General features: G+C 58.1%; 3 protein-coding genes across 5 annotated transcripts; 1 reads left to right on the plus strand and 2 right to left on the minus strand.

Annotated features, from left to right (window-relative positions):
• Positions 1-7,597: 7,597 nt before the first annotated feature.
• On the minus strand, positions 7,598-10,479 carry PRDX5 (peroxiredoxin 5). Its single transcript, XM_004264295.4, has 6 exons — positions 10,217-10,479; positions 8,875-9,009; positions 8,242-8,373; positions 8,131-8,169; positions 7,951-8,012; positions 7,598-7,842 (listed from the first exon to the last, which is right to left on the minus strand). Exons 1-6 carry the CDS (start codon positions 10,400-10,402, stop codon positions 7,737-7,739), a joined length of 660 nt encoding a protein of 219 aa, XP_004264343.1. The 5' UTR covers positions 10,403-10,479; the 3' UTR covers positions 7,598-7,736.
• A 282-nt stretch (positions 10,480-10,761) lies between these two features.
• Positions 10,762-12,003, plus strand: TRMT112 (tRNA methyltransferase activator subunit 11-2). The gene is made up of 4 exons (XM_004264296.3): positions 10,762-11,201; positions 11,298-11,399; positions 11,544-11,633; positions 11,721-12,003. Exons 1-4 carry the CDS (start codon positions 11,124-11,126, stop codon positions 11,826-11,828), a joined length of 378 nt encoding a protein of 125 aa, XP_004264344.1. The 5' UTR covers positions 10,762-11,123; the 3' UTR covers positions 11,829-12,003.
• Positions 11,952-19,734, minus strand: ESRRA (estrogen related receptor alpha). Of its 3 annotated transcripts, XM_004264294.4 has the most exons (7): positions 19,520-19,734; positions 17,711-18,047; positions 14,692-14,808; positions 14,403-14,531; positions 13,820-13,987; positions 13,453-13,722; positions 11,952-13,023 (listed from the first exon to the last, which is right to left on the minus strand). In XM_004264294.4, the coding sequence occupies exons 2-7, from the start codon at positions 18,033-18,035 to the stop codon at positions 12,764-12,766; spliced, it is 1,269 nt and encodes a 422-aa protein (XP_004264342.1). In that variant the 5' UTR covers positions 18,036-18,047; positions 19,520-19,734; the 3' UTR covers positions 11,952-12,763. The 3 variants fall into 3 exon arrangements, with proteins under 3 accessions (XP_004264342.1, XP_049569481.1, XP_049569480.1); XM_049713524.1 differs by lacking the exon at positions 17,711-18,047 and having other exon boundaries at positions 19,520-19,649; XM_049713523.1 differs by lacking the exons at positions 17,711-18,047; positions 19,520-19,734 and adding an exon at positions 15,333-17,634.
• Positions 19,735-19,891: the final 157 nt, after the last annotated feature.

The raw sequence follows: 19,891 nt of genomic DNA on the forward strand, positions 1-19,891 counted from the left end.
GGAGAGAAAAATGTCAAGAATGCCTAAGGGCACAGAGGAAACATCAAGTCCCCCGCTTCACTCCCAAACCCAGTCCCCGGTGCCGCGCCGCGCTAGCATCTTCTGTGTCCTTCCTGAGCTGCAGCTGCCCGAGTCTGTCACAAGTGGTTGCACCCACACCCACACCCACACCCACACACGTTACGTGTGCACCTCCATGCTTTGAGATATATTTCACAATCTGCTTCATTTCTGTTCAGAACCGTTGGCCTTGGCCTTTTTAATAGCTACGTTGTATTCCACGGTGCGCTCTCCCATCGTCACTTTGTCTCTTATTGACAAAGATTTTAAACATTTGCATCTTTTGCTATTCCTACAGGGCCATAATGACTGCTCATCGCAGAGATCTTTTTCTGGAAGTTTTTAAGGTGGGGTGGGGGGGTGTTGGTGCCCACTGCTGCCAACATGTGGATTCAGGAGGCAGGCAAGAGGCAGAGAAAGACAGACAGACAAATGGACAACGTCGTCAACTGCCTGCAGCCTCCTACCTCAGGGCTCAGCTTCCCCAGATGCACAGGGTGGGAGCAGGAAGGACTCCCACTTCCCTTCTGGTTTTGAATTCTCTGGGTAGCCCTAGTCTGACCCCAAAGACCCGGGGCAGGAGGGCTCGAGGGCTCTGGGGCTCCAGGAAGCAGAGTCCAGGGAGGCCAGGGCAGGTGGCAGCTGGGTTCAGCCAGAGCCCAGGACCAACCAGGCCTGAGTCAGAGAGTGGCTTTTTCTCGCTGCCTGCGGCAGGCCCCACCTGATACCCCAGCGGCTTGGCTGGGGCCCAGCTCCCTAACCAGATGGTTCAGGGCCCCAGGCTCAAGAACTAAAACCCTAAAACAGCCTCCAGGGGTTTCTGGGCACCTGACCCTCTGGCGTTGGGTCTGAAGGACTCCCTACTCCCCACCCAAGTGTCTGAGAAGGGGTGTTTTTCCTACTTACCATTTGGGGGTGGAAATAGCCAGAGTTGGACAAGAACAGAAATGCTCAGCCCAGTAACCCAACAAGCTGCCCATGCGGGAGGAGGCGGTGGGAAACCAGAGCCAGGGAGGGGAGGGCCCAGGGCCATCTGCCGAGTGCCGGGCCAGGTGCCCAGGGCCTCAGGGTGCAGCCTGCAGGGCCTGGGCCCAGCTCTGAAGAGAGCCCGGTGCGGCCCAGCCGCCACTACCTGACACTGGGCCAGCTCTCCCTTTCTGCTCTCCCCAGGGCTCCCCGACGTTCCCGGGGGCCCTGCCTCGCCCCGAGCCTCTCACCGAGCCTGGCACCCCGGCACCAATCCTTCTCCTGGTGGCCTCCACCCAGTGCCCAAGGAGGTGTTCGGAAACACTGACTGACTCATGACCCTTCTGTGCTTAAAACCCTCCAGTGGAGGGACTTCCCTGGCAGTCCAGTGGTTAAGACTCCGCACCTCCAATGCAGGCGGCGCGGGTTAGAGCCCTGGTGGGGGAGCTAAGATCCCACATGCCTTGCGGTGTGGCCAAAAACAAAAAACCCTCCAGTGGCTTCCCCCTATACTATGAATCAAGTTCCAGCCTCTCACCATGACCTCCCAGGCCCCGCAGAACGGCCCAGGCTCGCCACCTGACCCTTGCCCCCCACACACACCTCCCAGCCTCACACCCGCTCCAGCTTCCTCAGTCTCTCTTCTGCCCTCAGCACCTCAACATTTGCTGTTCCCCAGCCTGGAACACCCTCTCCAACCCACACACGTGCACAACCCCCTCCCCCATCTAGCTCCATCTCCCCCTACTGGTGCGCCTAATGGCCTCTTTCTCAGAAAAGATTTTCCCTTTTTTTTTTTTTAATAAACCTGTAGATTACTTACAGTTTTGTTTTGTTTTTAATTTTATCTATTTATTTTTGGCTGTGTTGGGTCTTCGTCGCGGTGCGCGGGCTTCTCATTGCGGTGGCTTCTCTTGTTGCGGAGCACGGGCTTTAGACGCGCAGGCTTCAGTACTTGCAGCATGCAGGCTCTGTAGATGTGGCTCGCGGGCTCTAGAGCGCAGGCTCAGTAGTTGTGGCGCACAGGCTTAACTGCTCCGCAGCATGTGGGATCTTCCCAGACCAGGGATCGAACCCGTGTCTGTTGCATGGCAGGCGGATTCTTAACCACTGTGCCACCAGGGAAGTCCGAGATCTTCCCTTTCTAAAGGAGACCCCAGTCCTTCTCCCCTCTTAGTCTTAAGCCACTCTGCATCTTCCCTTGTTCGCTTCATCTGCTCCCCACTAGAGTGGAAGCTCTGTGAGGGCAGGGATGCCATGGAGTCGTCCAGGGCTGCGGTCTGGGCCAAGATGTCCACCAGGAGAAGCCAATCGTGCCGTGGCTTGTGGACAAAATCCTCTCTCTGCCCTCATCTGGGCTGCTCAGTCCACTCTCTCATCTGCCTCGCCTTTAGCCTTTACACAGGCTGTTCCCGCCACCTGCAGCACGCTTTCCACCTCTGCTCACCTGGCTATCACCTATTCACTTCTCGGCTGCAGCCAGAAGTCCTTTTCTCCCTTCCTTTCCCCCATGGGAGGGTGGGGTAGTGGGCAGGGTCCTTCTTCTGTGATACCCCAAATGACCAACCTGTGCTTCCTCTTCACATCTTCACCACGCTGATTGTAAGCACTCATGCGGCGTCTGGCGCCCCCACTAGCCTGGGAGCGCATGGAGGTGGGACCAGAGCTGCGCTGGCGCTGCCCTGGCTGGGAGACCCGTGGCGCCCGCAGGGCCCGTGCCCAGCGTATTCACTGCTGTGTCCCAGAGCCCCGCACGTGCCTGGCGCAGAGATGACTCTCAGGAAACAGCCGCAGGATGCAAGATACTGATGTGACTGTGGGAAGCGGAGCCCCCGGAAGTCCGAATGAGTCTTCACAAGCACACGGGGCACGCACACACGCATCGCAGTGCCGGGCAAGACCAGCAACAGCCTCCTCTTGGCAGAAGTCACTGAGATTAAAAATCCACCTGAGGGACGCCCCTGGCGGTCCAGCGGTCAAGACTGCGGGCGCTTCCACTGCAGGGGGCCCAGGTTCCATCCCTGGTCGGGGAACTAAGATCCCGCCCGCCCCTTGGTGCAGCCCAAAAAAAAAAAAAATCCATCTTAGTAGTGGCGATGGCTGCACAACTTGGTGAATAGACTAAAAACCAGTGACTTGGGCTTCCCTGGTGGCGCAGCGGTTGAGAGTCCGCCTGCCGATACAAGGGACAGGGGTTCATGCCCCGGTCCGGGAAGATTCCACATGCCACGGAGCGGCTGGGCCCGTGAGCCATGACCGCTGAGCCTGCGCGTCTGGAGCCTGTGCTCCGCAACGGGAGAGGCCACAACAGTGAGAGGCCCGCGTACTGAAAAAAAAACAAAAGCAAAAAAAACACTGACTTGTTCACTTTTATTTATTTATTTAAATTTATTTATTTTATTTATTTATTTTTTTACTGCGTTGAGTCTTCGTTGCTGCGCGGGGGCTTCCTCTCGTTGCGGCGAGCGGGGGCTAGTTTTCATTGCCTTCAGTAGTTGTGGCTCGCAGCCTCTAGAGCGCAGGCTCAGTAGTTGTGGCACATGGGCTTAACTGCTCCGCGGCATGTGGGAGCTTCCCGGACCAGGGCTCGAACCCGTGTCCCCTGCATTGGCAGGTGGATTCTTAACCACTGCGCCACCAGGGAAGTGTCAGCAAGTCTAGTTCTAATTAAGAACCGCTATAGTCAAGTTTATGCTGGAACAATGGGAACCAATATCCAAGAAGCTGGAGAGAAGATAGCTTTCTGTCTCCCTCTCTGCACTTTTTACTCCTTCCCAAAACACATGTTGAATATTTCCCACATTCCCTACCCTGAGCAGGGCACCTTACCTGTGTTAAGAAAAAAATATGATTCCCAGCTCAAGCAGGCAGAGTTGGTGCAAATATTAACATAACAGATCAATACGCATGTTTATTAGCACCAAAAATCTGTGCCTTCACACAGATGCTACCCAAACTTCTCTAGAAGTTATACAAATACATGTATGTACACACACGCGCACGCGCGCACACACACACACACACACACTTTCTCTGCTGTCACTCCTCTATGCCTGTGCAGCCAAACCCAAACCAAGACCAGCAGGGTGTGTCCTCCTGGGGCCAGTAGCCTCCAGGGCTCCCAATCATGGTGCCTGCATGGCTGAGCCCAAGCCTAGTCTAGGCCAGAAATGCTGGGACCCCTTCCAGCCCTCTCGTGCTCTCAGAAGCCCGGGTTTGATTCTCTAGGAGATGACAAAGATTCCCCTGGAGATGTCTTCCCAGCTCCGTCTGGTGAGGCTTTGGGTGCCGGACAACATAAGGAGATCCTGGGGCCTAGAGACATTGGACGATAAGAGAATCACTAGCCCCATTATACTGATGTGGAAACTGAGGCCCAGAGGGGCACAGAACGGGAATCATCAAGGACAGGCCTGGGATTTGGCCTCTCTCCTAACTCCTAGCTCTTTCCCTGCCAACATGAAGGCTGCATGGTGGAGAGCGGGGGTTCTTTTTCTTTTTTATTCCAGCCGTGTATTGGGCACTTACTGAGTGCTAGGCACTGCGCCAAACGCTTTACGTAAACTGTCTCATGCATTCCCCACAATGACCCTATGAGGTGAGTTGGATTATTCTCACTCTAAAGATGAGGGAAGCGGGGTCAAGGAAAACCAAATAGCCCGCCCAAGGTCCCCAGCTCCCTAGTAGCAGGCTGGGACTCACAGTCTGGTGGTCTGAGCCCAAGGCCTGGCAACCCCGCTCTGCTATGATGCGTCCCAGGTCAGGGACGGGGCTCACCTGGAATTCTGGTAGGACTTTGGGAGTTCCTTGAAACTTTTAAAGAGCATGTAGGTGTCCATGTGTGTGCACACGTATTCAAACATGCATTTTCTAAGGAAAGGGGCATTGCTCTTAGCAATACTTCAAAAGAATTTCTGACCCAGAAAAGGCTCAGAATCGCTGATACTGAGCAAAATCCTTGACCTTCTAGGTAGAAGTTGCTGTGGCCTTGGGCAGGTCAGGACATGCCGGGGAGTTTTACTTGCAGATGTGTCGGGTGAATGTTTGAGGGTTGGTTGATTGATTCTAATGTTGGCCTTTAGGCCACCAACAGCCCAGGCAGGTCACGTACAGTGCTCTGTCACGTGTAGCCTCAGGCCTCCAGAACCTGCTGGTCTAGGCCACCGTGGCCTGGCCTGCCCTTATCTATAGGCCTGAAATCTGACCTGTCCGCCCTGCAGGTGGAGATCTGCCAGATGCTCTTACCATGAGATGGTTGATCTCGGCCACTCCAGCACCTGGAGCAGCTCACAGGACACCCACCACACCAGAGCTGAGCCACACGGCCAGCATCCAGGGCCACTGAGGCCAAAGGCCCGCCTCCACCCACACCGAGCTCCCATCATGCCGTCCGAAGGGGCCACCCCGGCCCTGGAAGCCCCTCATCCTGCCCTAAAGGCCCAGCCAGTGGCAACAGGACCCTGGAGGGGACACTTCCTCTCAGAGGCCTCACTGGACTTCAGCCAGCCCAGACATGAGGCCAGGAGTGGAGGAATAGAGGCAGCTGAGTGGCATGCATGGAGACTGGGCTTGTCCTGAGAGTGGGGAGCTGCCAGAGTGGCACAAGGTCTGCTGGGAAGAGGAATAAGGGTGCCAGCCCACAGGGGGCCCGCTTGACCTGCCATCTACACCAGCAGACACCCGGCTCTGAGAGCCCAGCTGCTGACTCTCGTGCTCCCTCCACCTGGGTCCCAGGGGTTCCAAACCACTCCCTGGTGTGCGCACAGGTGACCACGGAGGAAACTACATACGCCTCAGTTTCCTCATTTGTATGATGCGAAGACTGAGAGATGGTGTCCGGGAAAGAAAGGGCCTTCCCACCGTCCGGTCCAGGACAGCACTGTGACCCAGGGCTTGGCAGGGACAGGTTACAAGGGCTTGGGAAGCTGGAGGGGTGGTCAGCCCCCTGCCCCACCCCAGCCCAGGACCCCTGAGGGGTGACAGACTGTGGGAGAGAACCGAAGGGACAAAGGTCAGTGGGCCGGCCATCTCAGGCAGGCTGAGCACCTGGGACCCCTGCAGGGAGGCTGGCCCCCTGCTGAGGGCCCACCCACAGGGATACCACCCCTTAGACCTCCGGCCGAGTGGTCCCCTGGACTCACCCTTCCCTCCAACACCCACAGGTCCCCCCGTCCCAGCACCCACCTCCCGGACATCACTCGGTCATCAATCCTGCCCCGCACTGGCCTCTCCCCTGCTCGCCCCGCTCCAGCTCTACGTCCACACAGGAGCCCAGGTAGGAATCTGACCTGTCGCTGCCCTGCAGGCATCCTTCACTGGCCTGAGGGGCCCGCAGGGTGAAAGGTAAGCAGCTTACAGGGCTGCCCTCCCGGCATCCTCTCATTCAGCTGCCCCAGCGCTGCAGCACCTTGGGGCTGTTCCACTCTCCATACCTATGGTCACATTGCTCCCTCCATCTGGAGCACTGGTCCCACCGCCTCAAGGGCTGTGTCCTGCAAGAGGCCTTTCCTTGACCACCTCTGAGACCTCTCAGCCTGCCCTAGGCAGCTCTGCACCTGCCCTGAGCCTCCACAGATGGCCGGGCAGGGCAGGGAGGGCCCCTCGGAGCCTGGTGCTCACAGGGCACATGGCAGGTCGGTGCCACACGTGAGTCAAGTTTCCAGGGGCCAAGTCCAAGTTCCTCTGAAGTGGCTGGGTGAGCCAGGCCTACCTACCTAACCTCTCTGTGCCGTAACAGCAGTAAGAGCTCACATCCCACAGGGTCGTGGCGAGGATTTGTAGTTTAACTCGAGTACTTGCCTCCCTTAGGCTGTGAGCTCCTCAACACGGCAGGTGTCTAATAATCACTGTCTGCTGCCAGACACAGGGCTTCCCAGGGACAAGAGGCAGAGGCCCAAGGGGGCAGGGCCTGCAGACAGCCATGGACCTCAGCCCCAAGCCCCGCTGGCCTCCCTGACCCCCAGCCCCTCACAGTACACCCACTGCTGGGCAGGTCTCACGAGCATCTCCTCCCCTCTACAGCTCACCTAGACTCTGCTCCCAGGAAGCCCCCGGACTGAACCGGCACTGCCTCCACGGATGGAGCTCCTTCTGCCCATCAGATGGTCCCACGTGGCCAGGGGCCCTTCTTGGGATGTGGGTGCTCCCAGAAGGGGTTCAGCAGAATCTGAAAGAATGGTGGGGCTGAGGTTTGGCCCAGGTGTCGGGGGGGCCTTGGGACAAAGTTTCTACCCTGAGGTCTACAGTCAAAATGAGATCATCCATCCCCCAGGTATCGGATGCAAAAGGTCACGGGCCCCAGGCAAGCCCAGGTCTGCCCAGGGCCTTCCCAGGTGAGCTCCCCCTGCACGACTGCTCCTTCCCTCACTCTTCAGACCACTGGCCCTTTCTCAGCTTGCAGATGGAGGCTTCATAACACCTCGTTCAAGGGACTTCCTCTGACTACCTCCTAAGTTAAATCAGGGTCCCCTACTAGTCCCCCCTTCAGCACCTGCCCACTACCCTCACAGCTTGACTGTCAATGAGGCCTGGCCCTGAGAAAAGCAGGAATTCAAAATCAAGGAGACAGACATGAACCAGAAGTGTTTATTACAGAAATCTGGCCGAGGTTCCAACTGAGTAGCCCCAGCTGAGGCTAGGCTGGGGCCCTCTGCCCAGGGCTGGGCAGGTGAAATAGGCATGAGCAGAAGGAGCACACCTGGGACCAGGCCTCAGAGCTGCGAGATGAGGCTGGGGGCCAGGCTGCAGGCGAGGCCCGTGCCATCTGGCTCCACGTTCAGGGACTTCACGATGCCATCCTCTATCACCATGGAGAACCTGCCAGAAAGAAGGGCGGGGCCAGCTGCAACAGCCTGGGCCTGGAGGCTGGGAATGGAGACAGGTGGGGTAGCAGGGGAACCGCACAGGAAACCCTCCTGCTTTTACCTCTTCAGCCGTCGATTCCCAAAGAGGGACACCAGTGAATCATCTAGTAACAAATCTGTCTCCTGAAAGGAGAAGCAAAGGAAAGGTCAGGAACTCCCAGACCTGGCTGGTCCCCACACTGGCCATGTCCCTCCAAGTCCCTGCTTCCAAGATGGAGGCTGGGGGGCCGGGTGCACTCACCTTTCCAAAGGCCCCAGTGGGGTCGGCCAGGAGCCGAACCTAAGGAGAAAGTAAGGTCACAAGAAAAATCTCCTGCTTGGCCCCTGATACCCCGCAGGACCCACACCTCACCTTGCCTTCTGTGTTGTGCGCTCGCCCCCACTCTTCAGTCACAAAGACATCATTAACGCTCAGACATGCCACCACCTCGATCCCCTTGGCCTTCAGGGTGCCAGCCTGCTCCACGTACCCTGGCAGGTGGGTCTTGGGAGGGGAAACAAAGATTCAGAAGATGGACAATTGCCTCTGCTCCTCAGCCTACCCTTCATCTCTAGGCCCTCCTCACTTCCCTACTTCAACAGCTTTGATCAGACAATGAGAACTGTGTAAGCCACAGTTCCTTTTTGCCTTGGCCACTAGGATGCTCAGATCCAAACTTAAGTGTTCCTTGGTCAAGACCATGCACTTTCCATGGGCAGGACTATGTCTCATTTACCCAAGTCCCAAGTCCCTTCCACTGCGCCTGTCACCCAGCAGGATCAATGAGAGGTGTTGGATTTCATTGCATCACCTTTTCTCCTACATTCCTGGTACCTGTTCACAGCCTCAACTTATTTTTTTAAAAACCCAATAACGGTTTTTTAACTGTCACGTCATCTACATCCTCTTGGTACAAGCTACCCCAGGACTATGTAAAGGACTAATGAACAATACAAACATGTACACAAGATCCCAACTGCTGAGCCCCAGAAGGGCAGCCCTCACCTTGGAACAGCCAGGGGTAAAGGCCCCAGGGACTCCAAAGAGCACCCCCTTCTTGCCCTTGAACAGCTCTGCCAGGTTCACCTTGTTCCCAGGATCCCCTTCAAATACCACCACCGATGGGATGGCATCTCCCACCTAGAGGGAATGACACCAAGGTAAGGAGTCGGGGGGGGGGGGCTGCAGGAGGCACCCGGATGGTGGTGCCTCCTTGGCCCTTTGTGCGGATGGTGGATGGCGGACAAAGGGCCAAGTAGCCCTGCCTGGTCCGGTGGAGCCAGGGTTGACACCCAGCGGGAAAGTCCAACCCTGTCAGAGCTTCCAGAGGTCCCTTCCCAGCAACCACCTGGTCACCCCACATGCTCCAGGTTTCAAGGTGGCCCTATTCCTCTTAAGGGCCAGTTGGTGACAACAGAAAAAGCGAGAGGCCTCTCCAGGTGTCGCAAGAGGTTGAGTAAACAACCTGAGTTACAGGAAAGGACTGGGGTAGATGGGCAGGAGGAGGTGGGGAGGAGGCCCTGACAACATGGAGGGAGGGGATCCCGGCCACGGCTGAGTGTCCCACCCTCAAGAAGAGAAAAAGGGAAGGCAGCAGAAGGTGGGAAAGTTGGGGAGTGGGGTGCAGATTCCTACATCCAGAGGGTAGAGAATAAAAGAAGGAATCTCTTGAAGGGGGAGGGATCAGTCTACCTGGGAGTGTGTGAGGGCTTCATGGGGCCAGAAAAGGTAGAGAAAAGGGGGGAAAGTCAGGGGTGAGGGGAGTGCCTCTGAGAAACCCAGCAGTTGGTTGTAGGATGCAGAAGGAGGGGGGAGATCTCAGAAGACTGTGGGGCAAAGGGGAGTCCCAAGGAGCTGGGGATGGTTCCAGAAGATGAGAAGGGTGAAAAACTCAGAAGCGTGGGAATTAGCCACGAGAGGAGTGCAATGGGGGCGGGAAGGTATGGAGGAGGGCACATATGGGGATTGAAAAGGGTAAAGGAGATGGTTCCATAAGGTGGGAAGCCATGGTACTCAACCTCCTGAAAATGGTGAAGACTCAACACTGGTGTCCCAAGGTGGAAGCGGAAGGGAGATGAGGGGAAGGCTCAAAAGCCTTGACTGTCCCAGGAGATGGAGCACGAGGCCCCTAAAACTGGCAACAACGTTGCAGCCACAGGGTCTTGATGAAGGGATGGCGGGGGGGGGGACAGACGGCGGAAGGAGCCTCTAGGGCAGCGGGGAGGGGTCCGGAGGGTAAGAAAGAGGGTGACTCTCCCCCAGACAAGAGGGACGAAGGGGCTTGGGGAAATAGGCGGGGGGCGGGGGGGGCCGCGAAGAGGTCAGGCCTGGCTGGGCCAACGGTCACCTTGATCGGGGCCATGGCTACAGCAGCGCTTCTGAAACCTCGGACCCCGCCAAGCGTCCACTCTAGGCCTCCTTTCACGCACCCTCCGGCTCCCGCTGCTGCCGCTGCCGCACACTCAGCGACGGCCGGCCGGGAGACCGCCGAGCCCGCTCTACTGCCCAGGATGCGCAGCCACGCCAGCGGCATGCCGGGTCTCGAAACCACAATTGCCCCGCCCCTGCCTCGAGGCTAAGGTAGAAGGCTGGGCGGGACAAAGATGCTACCACGCAATCCTGCGAAAGGCGGAGCAAAAGGCGGGGCGTAGGTCGCCCCGGCCCCCTGCGCGGCGCCTCCACTGCGCAGGCGCGGGCGCCGCGCGCAAGGCGGAGTCTTCGACAAGGCTCGGCTCATCTGCATTAGGGACTGGATCACTTGCGCACTTGCAAATGGGCGGAGCTTTCGGCTGCCGCGCAGCTTATTTGCATGCAAGCATAGGGTGCTGCTGTTTTGATTGGCATAATTTACGGACTGGGGCAGTATTTCCGTTCCTTAACCGAAGCAAGGGGCGAGGAACGATGGTGTCAGGCGCCTATGTAGGAGTAAAGCATATTTATTTTGCATTCCACGAAGGCCCCTGCATTGCAGCTGTTTTACATATTTGCGTTGTACACGACTTGTAGCAATTTGAGGTTTGTCTCAGCCAAAACCACTGGGCCTGCGCCGTAGCAATCTCCTGCCAAAACGCTTCCGGGAGCAGCGTTTGATCCCATCCGACCTCCGTTCCGGCAAGCACGGGAAGTTCTAGCAAGTTCGCCGGTTCCGCTCCTGCCAGCTGTCCAATAGGATAGAGCGGAGCAGCCCCGGAAATGACGCCAGGGGACTCCGCCCTCCTTCCGGTTCCGTCTTTGCGAGAGCGCGTAGCGTCGAGATGAAGCTGCTCACCCACAACCTGCTGAGTTCGCATGTGCGGGGGGTGGGGCCCCGTGGCTTCCCCCTGCGCCTCCAGGTACCGGCCGGGGGAGATCTCGGGCCCCTCTCCTGGGGGCAGGGGTAGGAGCACCAAGATCTGGTCCCTGCCTAACTAAATCTCTCCACCGCGCAGGCCACCGAGGTCCGCATCAGCCCTGTGGAGTTCAACCCCGACTTCGTAGCTCGTATGATACCCAAAGTGGAATGGGCGGCGCTTCTGGAGGCTGCGGACACCGTGAGGACCCTCGTTTTCTCCCGTGCACACCTTGGGTGGGGGGGGGGGGTGGTCTCACCGCAGTCCTTTACACCAGGCCAGGGAGCCTGGCCTCAGGGCGAGTGACGGGGATACCCAGAGATGATTTGGGCCTCTTGCCCACAGTTGCATCTGGTCGAGGTGCCCAAAGAGCCGATTCAGGGATATGAGCATGACGAGAGATTTCTGAGAAAGATGCACCACGTTCTGCTGGAGGTGAGAACCAGCCCATTACTTGCTTCCTGGCCATACACCCACACCTGGAGGCTGTCAGTGCTCAGCTCTCTTCCCCTCTTCCTGCAGGTGGATGTGTTGGAGGGCACCCTGCAATGCCCAGAGTCGGGACGTCTGTTCCCCATCAGCCGTGGGATCCCCAACATGCTGCTGAGTGATGAGGAAACTGAGACTTAAAAGCGTGCCAGGCCCGTTTTTCATTTTGTGAGCGCGTGTATCTTTGTTTACGTATATCCTGTTTGCTACTTCTATCCTGTGTATCCCCAACCCTTGGTCCAGTGACACACCAAACACGCGGTGTTCTTGAGCTCGGTATTATATTTTTTTTCTCATTAAAGGTTCAAAACCAAAAGCGGTTTCTCTTTGCAGCAAATATACATTAAAATAGAGTCTCTGTACAGCCAAGGGCTCTGGGCCCTGGCTTGCCCCATGTCCCTGCGCCTCCCTGGCCAAACCCAAAAATAAATATAGTGTTATTGCTCTGCAGGGCATAGAGACAGTGCTCTCCCTACCCCGTGAGGAGGCTGGGTGGGAGCTGATGTGGGCGCCCTGGCCGCCCCAGGGGCCCAGGGGCTGGAGCCTGCTTGGAGTTATTGCTTCAAGGGAGGGGGGCAGTAATGCCCAATGCAAATGATGAGGAAAGGAGCGAAGGGAGCAGGGGCCTTTGCTCTCCAAATCCCTCTCTGTTCTGGAGAGGGAGTCGGATTAAGCAGCAGCAAAAGCATCACCCACTGGGAGCCTGTGGCCTCCACTCCCTTCCCTCCCTGAGATCAGGCTTCTGCCCCCCCCCCACCCCACATACACGCACACACACACGCGCACACACACACGTCCCCTACAGCCCCCTATGGCTTCCGCAAGGCCCCCTACACCCTGGGGGCACGTTATGGCTTGCGAGGGGCAGCACTGTGCCCAGAGCCTGGGCATGCACGTTCCCAGCTTCTGACACCCCCTGGGGGGAGGGGAGGGCATAGGGCCTGCTCCGGCTGATGGTGTTGCCCTGGCCCTGCCAGCAGGCTGTGGCACTGCCCAGACCCCAGCTCTGCCCCCTTGGGGCTGACCCCGTGCTGGGCGGGTCCTGCCAGCACCCCCACCTGTGCCCAGCCCTCGCCTCAGTCCATCATGGCCTCAAGCATCTCCAGGAACAGCTTGTGCATGGGCACCTTGCCCTCCAGCTTCACCCCATAGAAATGGGCCAGCACTTTGCCTGCCGTCTGGCGAAGGAGCGGTAGTGTAAGCAGCAGCCTGCCTGCCCGCCTCCGCTCAGCACCCCCTCCGGGGCCTGCCCGGCCAGCTTCATACTCCAGCAGGGCCTCGTGTAGAGCTTCTCGAAGCTGCTCCACAGCCTCAGCATCTTCAATGTGCACAGAGTCTGCAAGGAAAGGTGAGAGAGCTGTTGACGTGGGCCGTCTCCAGAAAGGGCAGAACCACATCTGCCTGGGCACCGCTGGATGGGTCCCAACCAGGAGCCAGACAAGGATTTGCTGAAGCACCACCCACTGCTCCGCCCATCAGCCAAGGCCCGCCCCTTCTCCCCCGGCCATGGCCACCTCCTGTCCCCATCACCTTCTCTCTCGCTAAATGGTTCACCTTTCCACAAAAGTATGGACACCAGGGTTCAAAATCCTGCATGCAGTCCCTGGACCTGTCCTTGCCCGGCTTTGTGACTTTCAGGAAGTCACTGTTCTTTCTTCACCTAAGCTACAGTTTTCCTTGTCTGCAAAATGGGACTGTGCCACCATCAGAGTTAAAAACCAGAGGGCCTTACAAAGAGACCTGTCAGTACTTGCCCCAGACTCACCTGAATTGGCGAGGGCCAGGGCCTTCAGCAGAACGTATTCCTCGCGTTCCAGCCGCAGGGCCTGCAGTCGCCGCACCAGCTGCAACAGGGCAGCCCCCAGCTCCCCCAGGCCAGCTGCTCGAGCCCCCTCTTCATCCAGGACCAGGTCCTCGGCGAAGGCCAGCTCATCCTGCAGTGGAAGCGACCGCTGGGCCACACCCAACACCAGGACCTCCATCCACACGCTCTGCAGAACTGACATCTGGTCAGACAGCGACAGTGACGAGAAACCTGGAGGGCAGTGGGGGGCAGAGCTGGCTGAGCAAGGCACCAGAGCAGGCATGGCCCCGCCCACCCCGGGAAGCCCCACATCGCCCGGGCCCTCTACCTGGGATGCTCTTGGCCCAGCTGATGGTGACCACGATCTCTCGGTCAAAGAGGTCACAGAGGGTAGCCACGGCTGGGAGGTGTCCATCAGGGCCCACTGGGTCGGGCATGGCATACAGCTTCTCAGGCTCAACCACCAGGAGGTGGGACACCAGTGCATTCACCGGGGCTGCAGCGATAGTTGAAAGTGGCACTCAAATTCATCACCTTGCCAGCACTTCAGGGTCAAGCATCTTCCCAGAGTCAGTCCCCCCGTGGCCTTCCTCAATAGCCACTGGCCAGCCAGGCTGACACCTCTCTCCGGGAAGGGCTACACTATCTCCCAGGGAAAGCGTCTGTTTGTGGACAGGTTCTGAGTGTCAGAAAACTCCCTGCTCCCAGCTGTACTGCTCGAGGCCTGACATAGAAAAGGATATTTTCGTAAATACTTCTTGGGGGAAATGAGTAAACGAATAGATGAAGGGAAGATTTGGGTCCCAGTGCCCAAGATAACTACTATCCCGGGTGAATGACGTCAGACAGGTCTCCCATGTCCAAGCTCCACCCCAACCCCAGAGCCCCCAAAGACCCCACTGTGCTCTCACCTGTCTTTCGAGGGCCTCCACCTACTGCCAGAGGTCCAGCAGGGAAGGGGCCTGGGAAGGGCAGCGGGTCCACCTCTGGCCGCCGCTTGTACTTCTGTCGCCCACCCCGGACACGGTCCAGACGTACCCCTTGAATTGTAGGACAGGGCTGTGTCCACGGGGCTGGGGCTGGCCTGCTCTCCAGAGCCCACCTGCCCAGCCCAGTCCGCCAGGAACTTCCCAGGCCTTGCCCAGCCCAACCCCCTGCGCCCAGCCCCCACGCCTTGCCCAGGCCCCCGCCAGCGCTCACCCTCCTTGAGCATGCCCACCCGCAGGCACTTGGTGAAGCGACAGGCCTGGCAGGCCTTGCGTCTCCGCTTGGTGATCTCGCACTCGTTGGAGGCTGGACAGCTGTACTCGATGCTCCCTGCCAGGAAGAGGCAGGGCTCCAGTGGCGGCCTCCCAGGGCCCAGAGGAGGCCCAGCGAACAGGAGTCCCCTGACTCACCCCAGGTAAGCACAGGTCTGGGGAGAGCAGGAGTGCTGTGAATGGGGCAGGGAAGCCCGAGCACTGAAGGGACAGGCCACTGGGCTAGGGGCCCCGGCCTGGGCAAGGGAGGGGCTGGGACCAGAGGAGTCGGGCTGCACCTGGCCCAAGCTTCTTGTCAAGTCACGTTTCTGGGCTGTGCTGCTCTCATCAAGGGCCACAGTGGCCTCCACATTGCTACATCAAGCGGTCAATTCTCATCCTTATGTCATTTGGCCCAATGGAGCATCTAATGCCATTGATCCCTCCTAGAAACACTTTTCTTCTTTTGCTTCTAGGAAACCACACTCCCGGCTTTCCTCCCACCTCATTGCCACCTTGTGGTTTCTGTGCATCGGCCCACGCTCCTCCCATTGAAGACCCCTCCGACCTGTCTCCACTGACTCACTCAAATGGTGAGTTCGCCAAGTCATGGGCTTTCAAATCTCCGTCTCTGGCCTAGACCAGCCTGAACTCTAGACGTATCCCACTGCCTCCTCCTGCGCGCCTGGAAGACACTACAAACTTATGCAGTTCTAGATGGAGCCCCCAACCTACCCCTCCAAAACCTGCAACCCCATTTGTCCAGCTGCTCAAGCAGAAATCTAGGAGACATTTTTAATTCCTCTCTCACACCCCAAACCCAACCCACTGACAGATCCTGGTGGGCTTCACCTCCTACTATGTCCAGAAGCGCCCCTCTTCTGCCCCTGGCAACTGTTTCTACCCTTGACCAGAGTCACTGTCACCTCCCCTCCTGCTCTGTCTTTGCCTCCTTAGGTTACTGTCAACACAGAGACATCCTATTAAACCTAAGACAGGGAGTTCCCTAAGCGGTCCAGTGGTGCATTTCTCCTCACAGCCTGCTTCCTCCTACACCCTACCTGGGCTTCTTCAGCTCAAGACACCTCTTCAGGGAGGCACTCCAGAGTCCCAGACCCAGCCAGGTTCCCTGGCACACACCCTGCTCCTCGCCCTCCAGCAGTCACCGCAGCTGTACTGTAACAACTGTGTGCAGTTCACTGTTTTCTCTCTCTCTCCCCTCTGCTGGAATGTAAACTGCTTGAGGACAGGAGCGATCCTGCCTTAGTCCCAGCTATGCCCCCACACCGGGAACAGTGGCCAGGACAGCAGAGCACAAGTTTGTGAAGAGCAAGGATCCTGGAGGCTGCCACTTACCAATGGTGTGACCTTGCGCAAGTCCCACACCTAAGCCCTCGAACCCTCAGTTTTCCCATCTGTAAAACTGGGATGATTAAAAACTACTTCTGGGCTTCCCCGGTGGTGCAGTGGTTAAGAATCTGCCTGCCAATGCAGGGGACACGGGTTCAAGCCCTGGTCCAGGAAGATCCCACACGCAGCGGAGCAGCTAAGCCCGTGCGCCACAAATACTGAGCCTGGGCTCTAGAGCCCACAAGCCACAACTACTGAGCTCACACGCCACAAACGCCGAAGCCTGCGCGCCTAGAGCCCGTGCTTCGCAACAAGAGAAGCCACCGCAATGAAGAGTAGTCCCCGCTCGCCGCAACTAGAGAAAGCCCGGATGCAGCAACGAAGACCCAATGCAGCCAAAAATAAATAAATTAAATAAATAAATAAATATAAAACTTTATAAAAAAACTACTTCTTACAAAGGTTAGTTGTGAGAACTAAATGGGAAAATCAAGGTAAGACATTTAACACGGCTCACAGCACCTAAATGCTCAATAAATGATCACTATTTATGGCTAGTGCTCGATAAATATTTGTCAACAGAGAACGAAGCATTCCAGGGTGGGTAGGAGACACCTGGACCCGGACCTGGACCTGTTGGCTCAGGTCTTCAGGGCCAGAAGGGAGCACGGAGCTTTTAGACCAGCGGGTCTCAGCCAAGTCAAAACTTGCTAGAATGTCACAATCAGTCGTGAGGCATCTGTCCAAAGTTCAATTAGTAATAAGCAGAGGCAACAGTCTGGCCTTTACGAGCTTAGCTCTGGACCTCAATCGACCCAAGTTCATATCTTGTTTCTGCCATTTTTCTACCTGTGGGACCTGAACAAAGTTTTGAAAACCTCTCTGGGCTTCAGTTATAATAGTGCTGGCACCTTAGAGATTGCTGTGTGGGTAACTGAGAGCATAAACGTAACAGGACACAGTGCCTGGCACTCAAGAAATGTTCTCAGAAAGGCTACATGTTATAACCCCCAAGTAACCAATGGTTTATATAAAAATATAAGTAAAGGGCACATCCCAAATAATGCTTATTACATCACCATCTTGCTCACTCGTATTTTGATATGCTCTCCTGAGTGAGAAAAATTCAGTGAGTACTACTGGCAGGGATGCCTAATAGTCTTTTTAAAGTTAGGTGCTGAAGTACGACGTAGCCACTCTCAGTTACCCGTAAAAACCTGCCTTGTGCTCATGCTGCTTCGGGGAAATCAGCACAAAAGGGGGCATGTTCTCTGCTGGTGAGAGGCCAGCAGCTGCTGGAAGCAAGAGTAAAGTTTAGGAGCAAGCAGAGGCTGCTTTGAATTCGTCAGAGCCGCTGTGGAAGGTGCTGGGCCTAGAGTACCCAGAAACTTAGGAGGCATCTTGAGTCCCACTCTCACACCCCGCATCCAATCCATCAACACATCCTGGTGGCTTTATTTAACGTTTAAGGGAAAGGACGTTCCTGGGAGGTAGGAGGGCCTGGGAACTCCAGGCTGCCAACCCCAAGTGGTACCATGGCAGCCTGGGGGCCTACTGCCACCCAGCAGTGCACCAACTGGGGAGCGCCAGGCCCAGAGGGCAAAGGGCACAGGAGCGGGGTGGGGGCTCACCCTGGATGGTCCTCTTGAAGAAGGCTTTGCAGGCCTCACAGGATGCCACACCATAGTGGTAGCCGGAGGCCACGTCCCCACAGACCAGGCAGAGGCGTTTGGGCAGGGAGCTGAGCACCAGCTTCCCACCACCCTGCTCGCCAGGCCCAGCCCCCTCCCCATCCTCCTCCTCCTTGTGGCCTGGGAGGCAGCGGGTGGGAGCTGGGCCAGGGGCCAGGGCCACGGGGGGCTCAGTCTCAGTCTCCGAGGAACCCTTTGGGCTGTCAGGACTGGCTGGCTCTGCCTTGATGTAGAGAGGCTCAATGCCCACCACCTGGCTGGACATGGCGCTGGTCACCTGCGGGAAGAGACCCGTCAGGTCACAGGGAGGCCCTGGGATGGGGGATGGAGACACCCTGTCACCCTGGTTGCCCAACCCCAGGCCTGGGGCCAGGCTTCCAGGCTCAGCAAGAGGGTGGGGGGGACAGAGTCCAAGGAAGGCTGCCCATGAAGAGCCACCCCCCCCCCCCGCCCGCGACTGTTGCCATGGAAACAGAGTCTCCAGAGCCAGTAACTGACAGCCGGTCTCCCACTTGGGAAACTGCAGAAGGCTTGGAAACCCCCTACTCCCACCCAGGCCAAGGAATAGGGTAACCTAAGTGCCCAAGCAACCTTCAACCCCGTCTGGAATCCCCAGCCAGGAGTGAGATACCTCTCAGATTTTCTCCAGATGTTAGAGAGCTCAGTGATCTCCCCCACACCTGGGTATCCTCCATTCAAGAGAGAAACTAAACTGAGGCACACAAACCCAAGGGTAGTTGATGTGCTCACACACGCGTGCGTGTGTTTACACCCTCACACTCCCACTCACCTGGGTCCTCAGGTGTCCTCACCTGCACACACACGCTCACACACAATCACTCTCCTGGGCAGTTTCACGCTCACACATGTCCTTTCCCAAACCCCAGCACTCACTCATGCTCCCGTTTGCCTTCGCACACTCCTCCTGAAGTGCACACCCCATAACAGTCACACCCAAGGCTCATAATCACACTCTGGCTCACACACTCTTACACTCTCACCATGCCCCCACACTCTCTCACACACACACACACACACACACACACAGGCATAGTCCCTCGTGGAAACACATTCAGAGCCTCTCACACCTGACACATCGCCACCTCCAGCCCCAGGCACACCAGCGGGCGTGGCTCCACCTCCTTGCACCCCCTCCAGCACATTCGCTCTTACACTCCTGCTGCCGCAGAGTCCTCCACCACGGGGCGCCCCGCCCCCCCCAACCTGCGCACACCTACGGGAAGTTGCCTAAAGTTGCTGCGCCTCCCTCCCCCTCCGCCCGCGGGGGACCTCTGTCAGGTTATCAGGAAGTAATGGGGGAGCGCCAAGGAGGAGGAAGTTCTCCCCTGCCAGTGCGATGACCTTTGACCCAGAGAGGAGGGTGGCCCTAGGCCCCTTCGAGCGCCCCCACGTGGTCTTCAAAGCCCCTTCCCCGACAGAAAACCCTTCCCATCTTCCAGCCCGGCCCTCCCCTGGGACTTCGGCATGCTCCAGGTGCCGGACTGAACCCTGCCCTGGGACTAGATCCGAAGCCCAAGCCCGATTCTGGTCTCAGGCCGGCGCCCTAAGACCTGGACGCCATATCCCGCCCAGACCCTGACCCTGTCTGGCTTTCGACCGGGTCCCGACCGTGACCCAGGCCGGACCCCGCCTGGAGCCCGCCCCCCGCCCGCCTCCCTGCCCCGCTCGCACATGGCCCCGGCGCACCGCCCGCCCACCCTCCAGCGGCGCTCCCCTCCGCCCCCGGACCTGGGGCCCCGGCAGGGCGGGCGGGCAGGCATGGGGGCCGAGCGGCCCGGAGCGCCGGGGTGAGCCTGGGGCCGCGGGCGGCCCCTCCTCCGCCGCCTCCTCGGGCCGCGCCGCCCCGCCGCGCCGCGTCCCCTCACTCGGCGGCGCCGCCGGCGGCTTGTAGGACACAAAAGGACATCGCGGCCGCTTCCTACTCCGCTTCCTCCAGCTGACAGCGGGGGCGGGGCTGGCCGTGCGCATGCAAAGCAGGGGGCGTGGCCCAGCGCCCTATGCTAATCAGGCAAGTGGGCCGAGCAGCGCCTGCGCTCCGGGACGTGTCAGGGCGGAGCCGGCGAAGCCAGCGGGCCGGCCTTCATGAAGGCCTCGCCCAGC

The sequence above is a fragment of the Orcinus orca genome, chromosome 8 (assembly GCF_937001465.1).
Source record: "Orcinus orca chromosome 8, mOrcOrc1.1, whole genome shotgun sequence".
Taxonomy (NCBI): Eukaryota; Metazoa; Chordata; class Mammalia; order Artiodactyla; family Delphinidae; genus Orcinus; species Orcinus orca.

Bases quoted from the DNA above. Each gene is read 5' to 3' on its own strand.
- TRMT112 (XM_004264296.3), top strand. From the start codon at position 11,124: ATGAAGCTGCTCACCCACAACCTGCTGAGTTCGCATGTGCGGGGGGTG. The intron at 11,202-11,297 runs GTACCGGCCGGG...TCCACCGCGCAG, and splicing joins GCTTCCCCCTGCGCCTCCAG to GCCACCGAGGTCCGCATCAG. The intron at 11,400-11,543 runs GTGAGGACCCTC...TCTTGCCCACAG, and splicing joins TTCTGGAGGCTGCGGACACC to TTGCATCTGGTCGAGGTGCC.
- ESRRA (XM_004264294.4), bottom strand. From the start codon at position 18,035: ATGTCCAGCCAGGTGGTGGGCATTGAGCCTCTCTACATCAAGGCAGAG. The intron at 14,809-17,710 runs GTGAGCCCCCAC...TCTTCCTGGCAG, and splicing joins CTTCAAGAGGACCATCCAGG to GGAGCATCGAGTACAGCTGT. The intron at 14,532-14,691 runs GTGAGCGCTGGC...CTACAATTCAAG, and splicing joins GGTGGGCATGCTCAAGGAGG to GGGTACGTCTGGACCGTGTC.
- PRDX5 (XM_004264295.4), bottom strand. From the start codon at position 10,402: ATGCCGCTGGCGTGGCTGCGCATCCTGGGCAGTAGAGCGGGCTCGGCG. The intron at 8,374-8,874 runs GTGAGGGCTGCC...TCCCCTCCCAAG, and splicing joins TTACCCCTGGCTGTTCCAAG to ACCCACCTGCCAGGGTACGT. The intron at 7,843-7,950 runs GTAAAAGCAGGA...TCTTTCTGGCAG, and splicing joins GGGAATCGACGGCTGAAGAG to GTTCTCCATGGTGATAGAGG.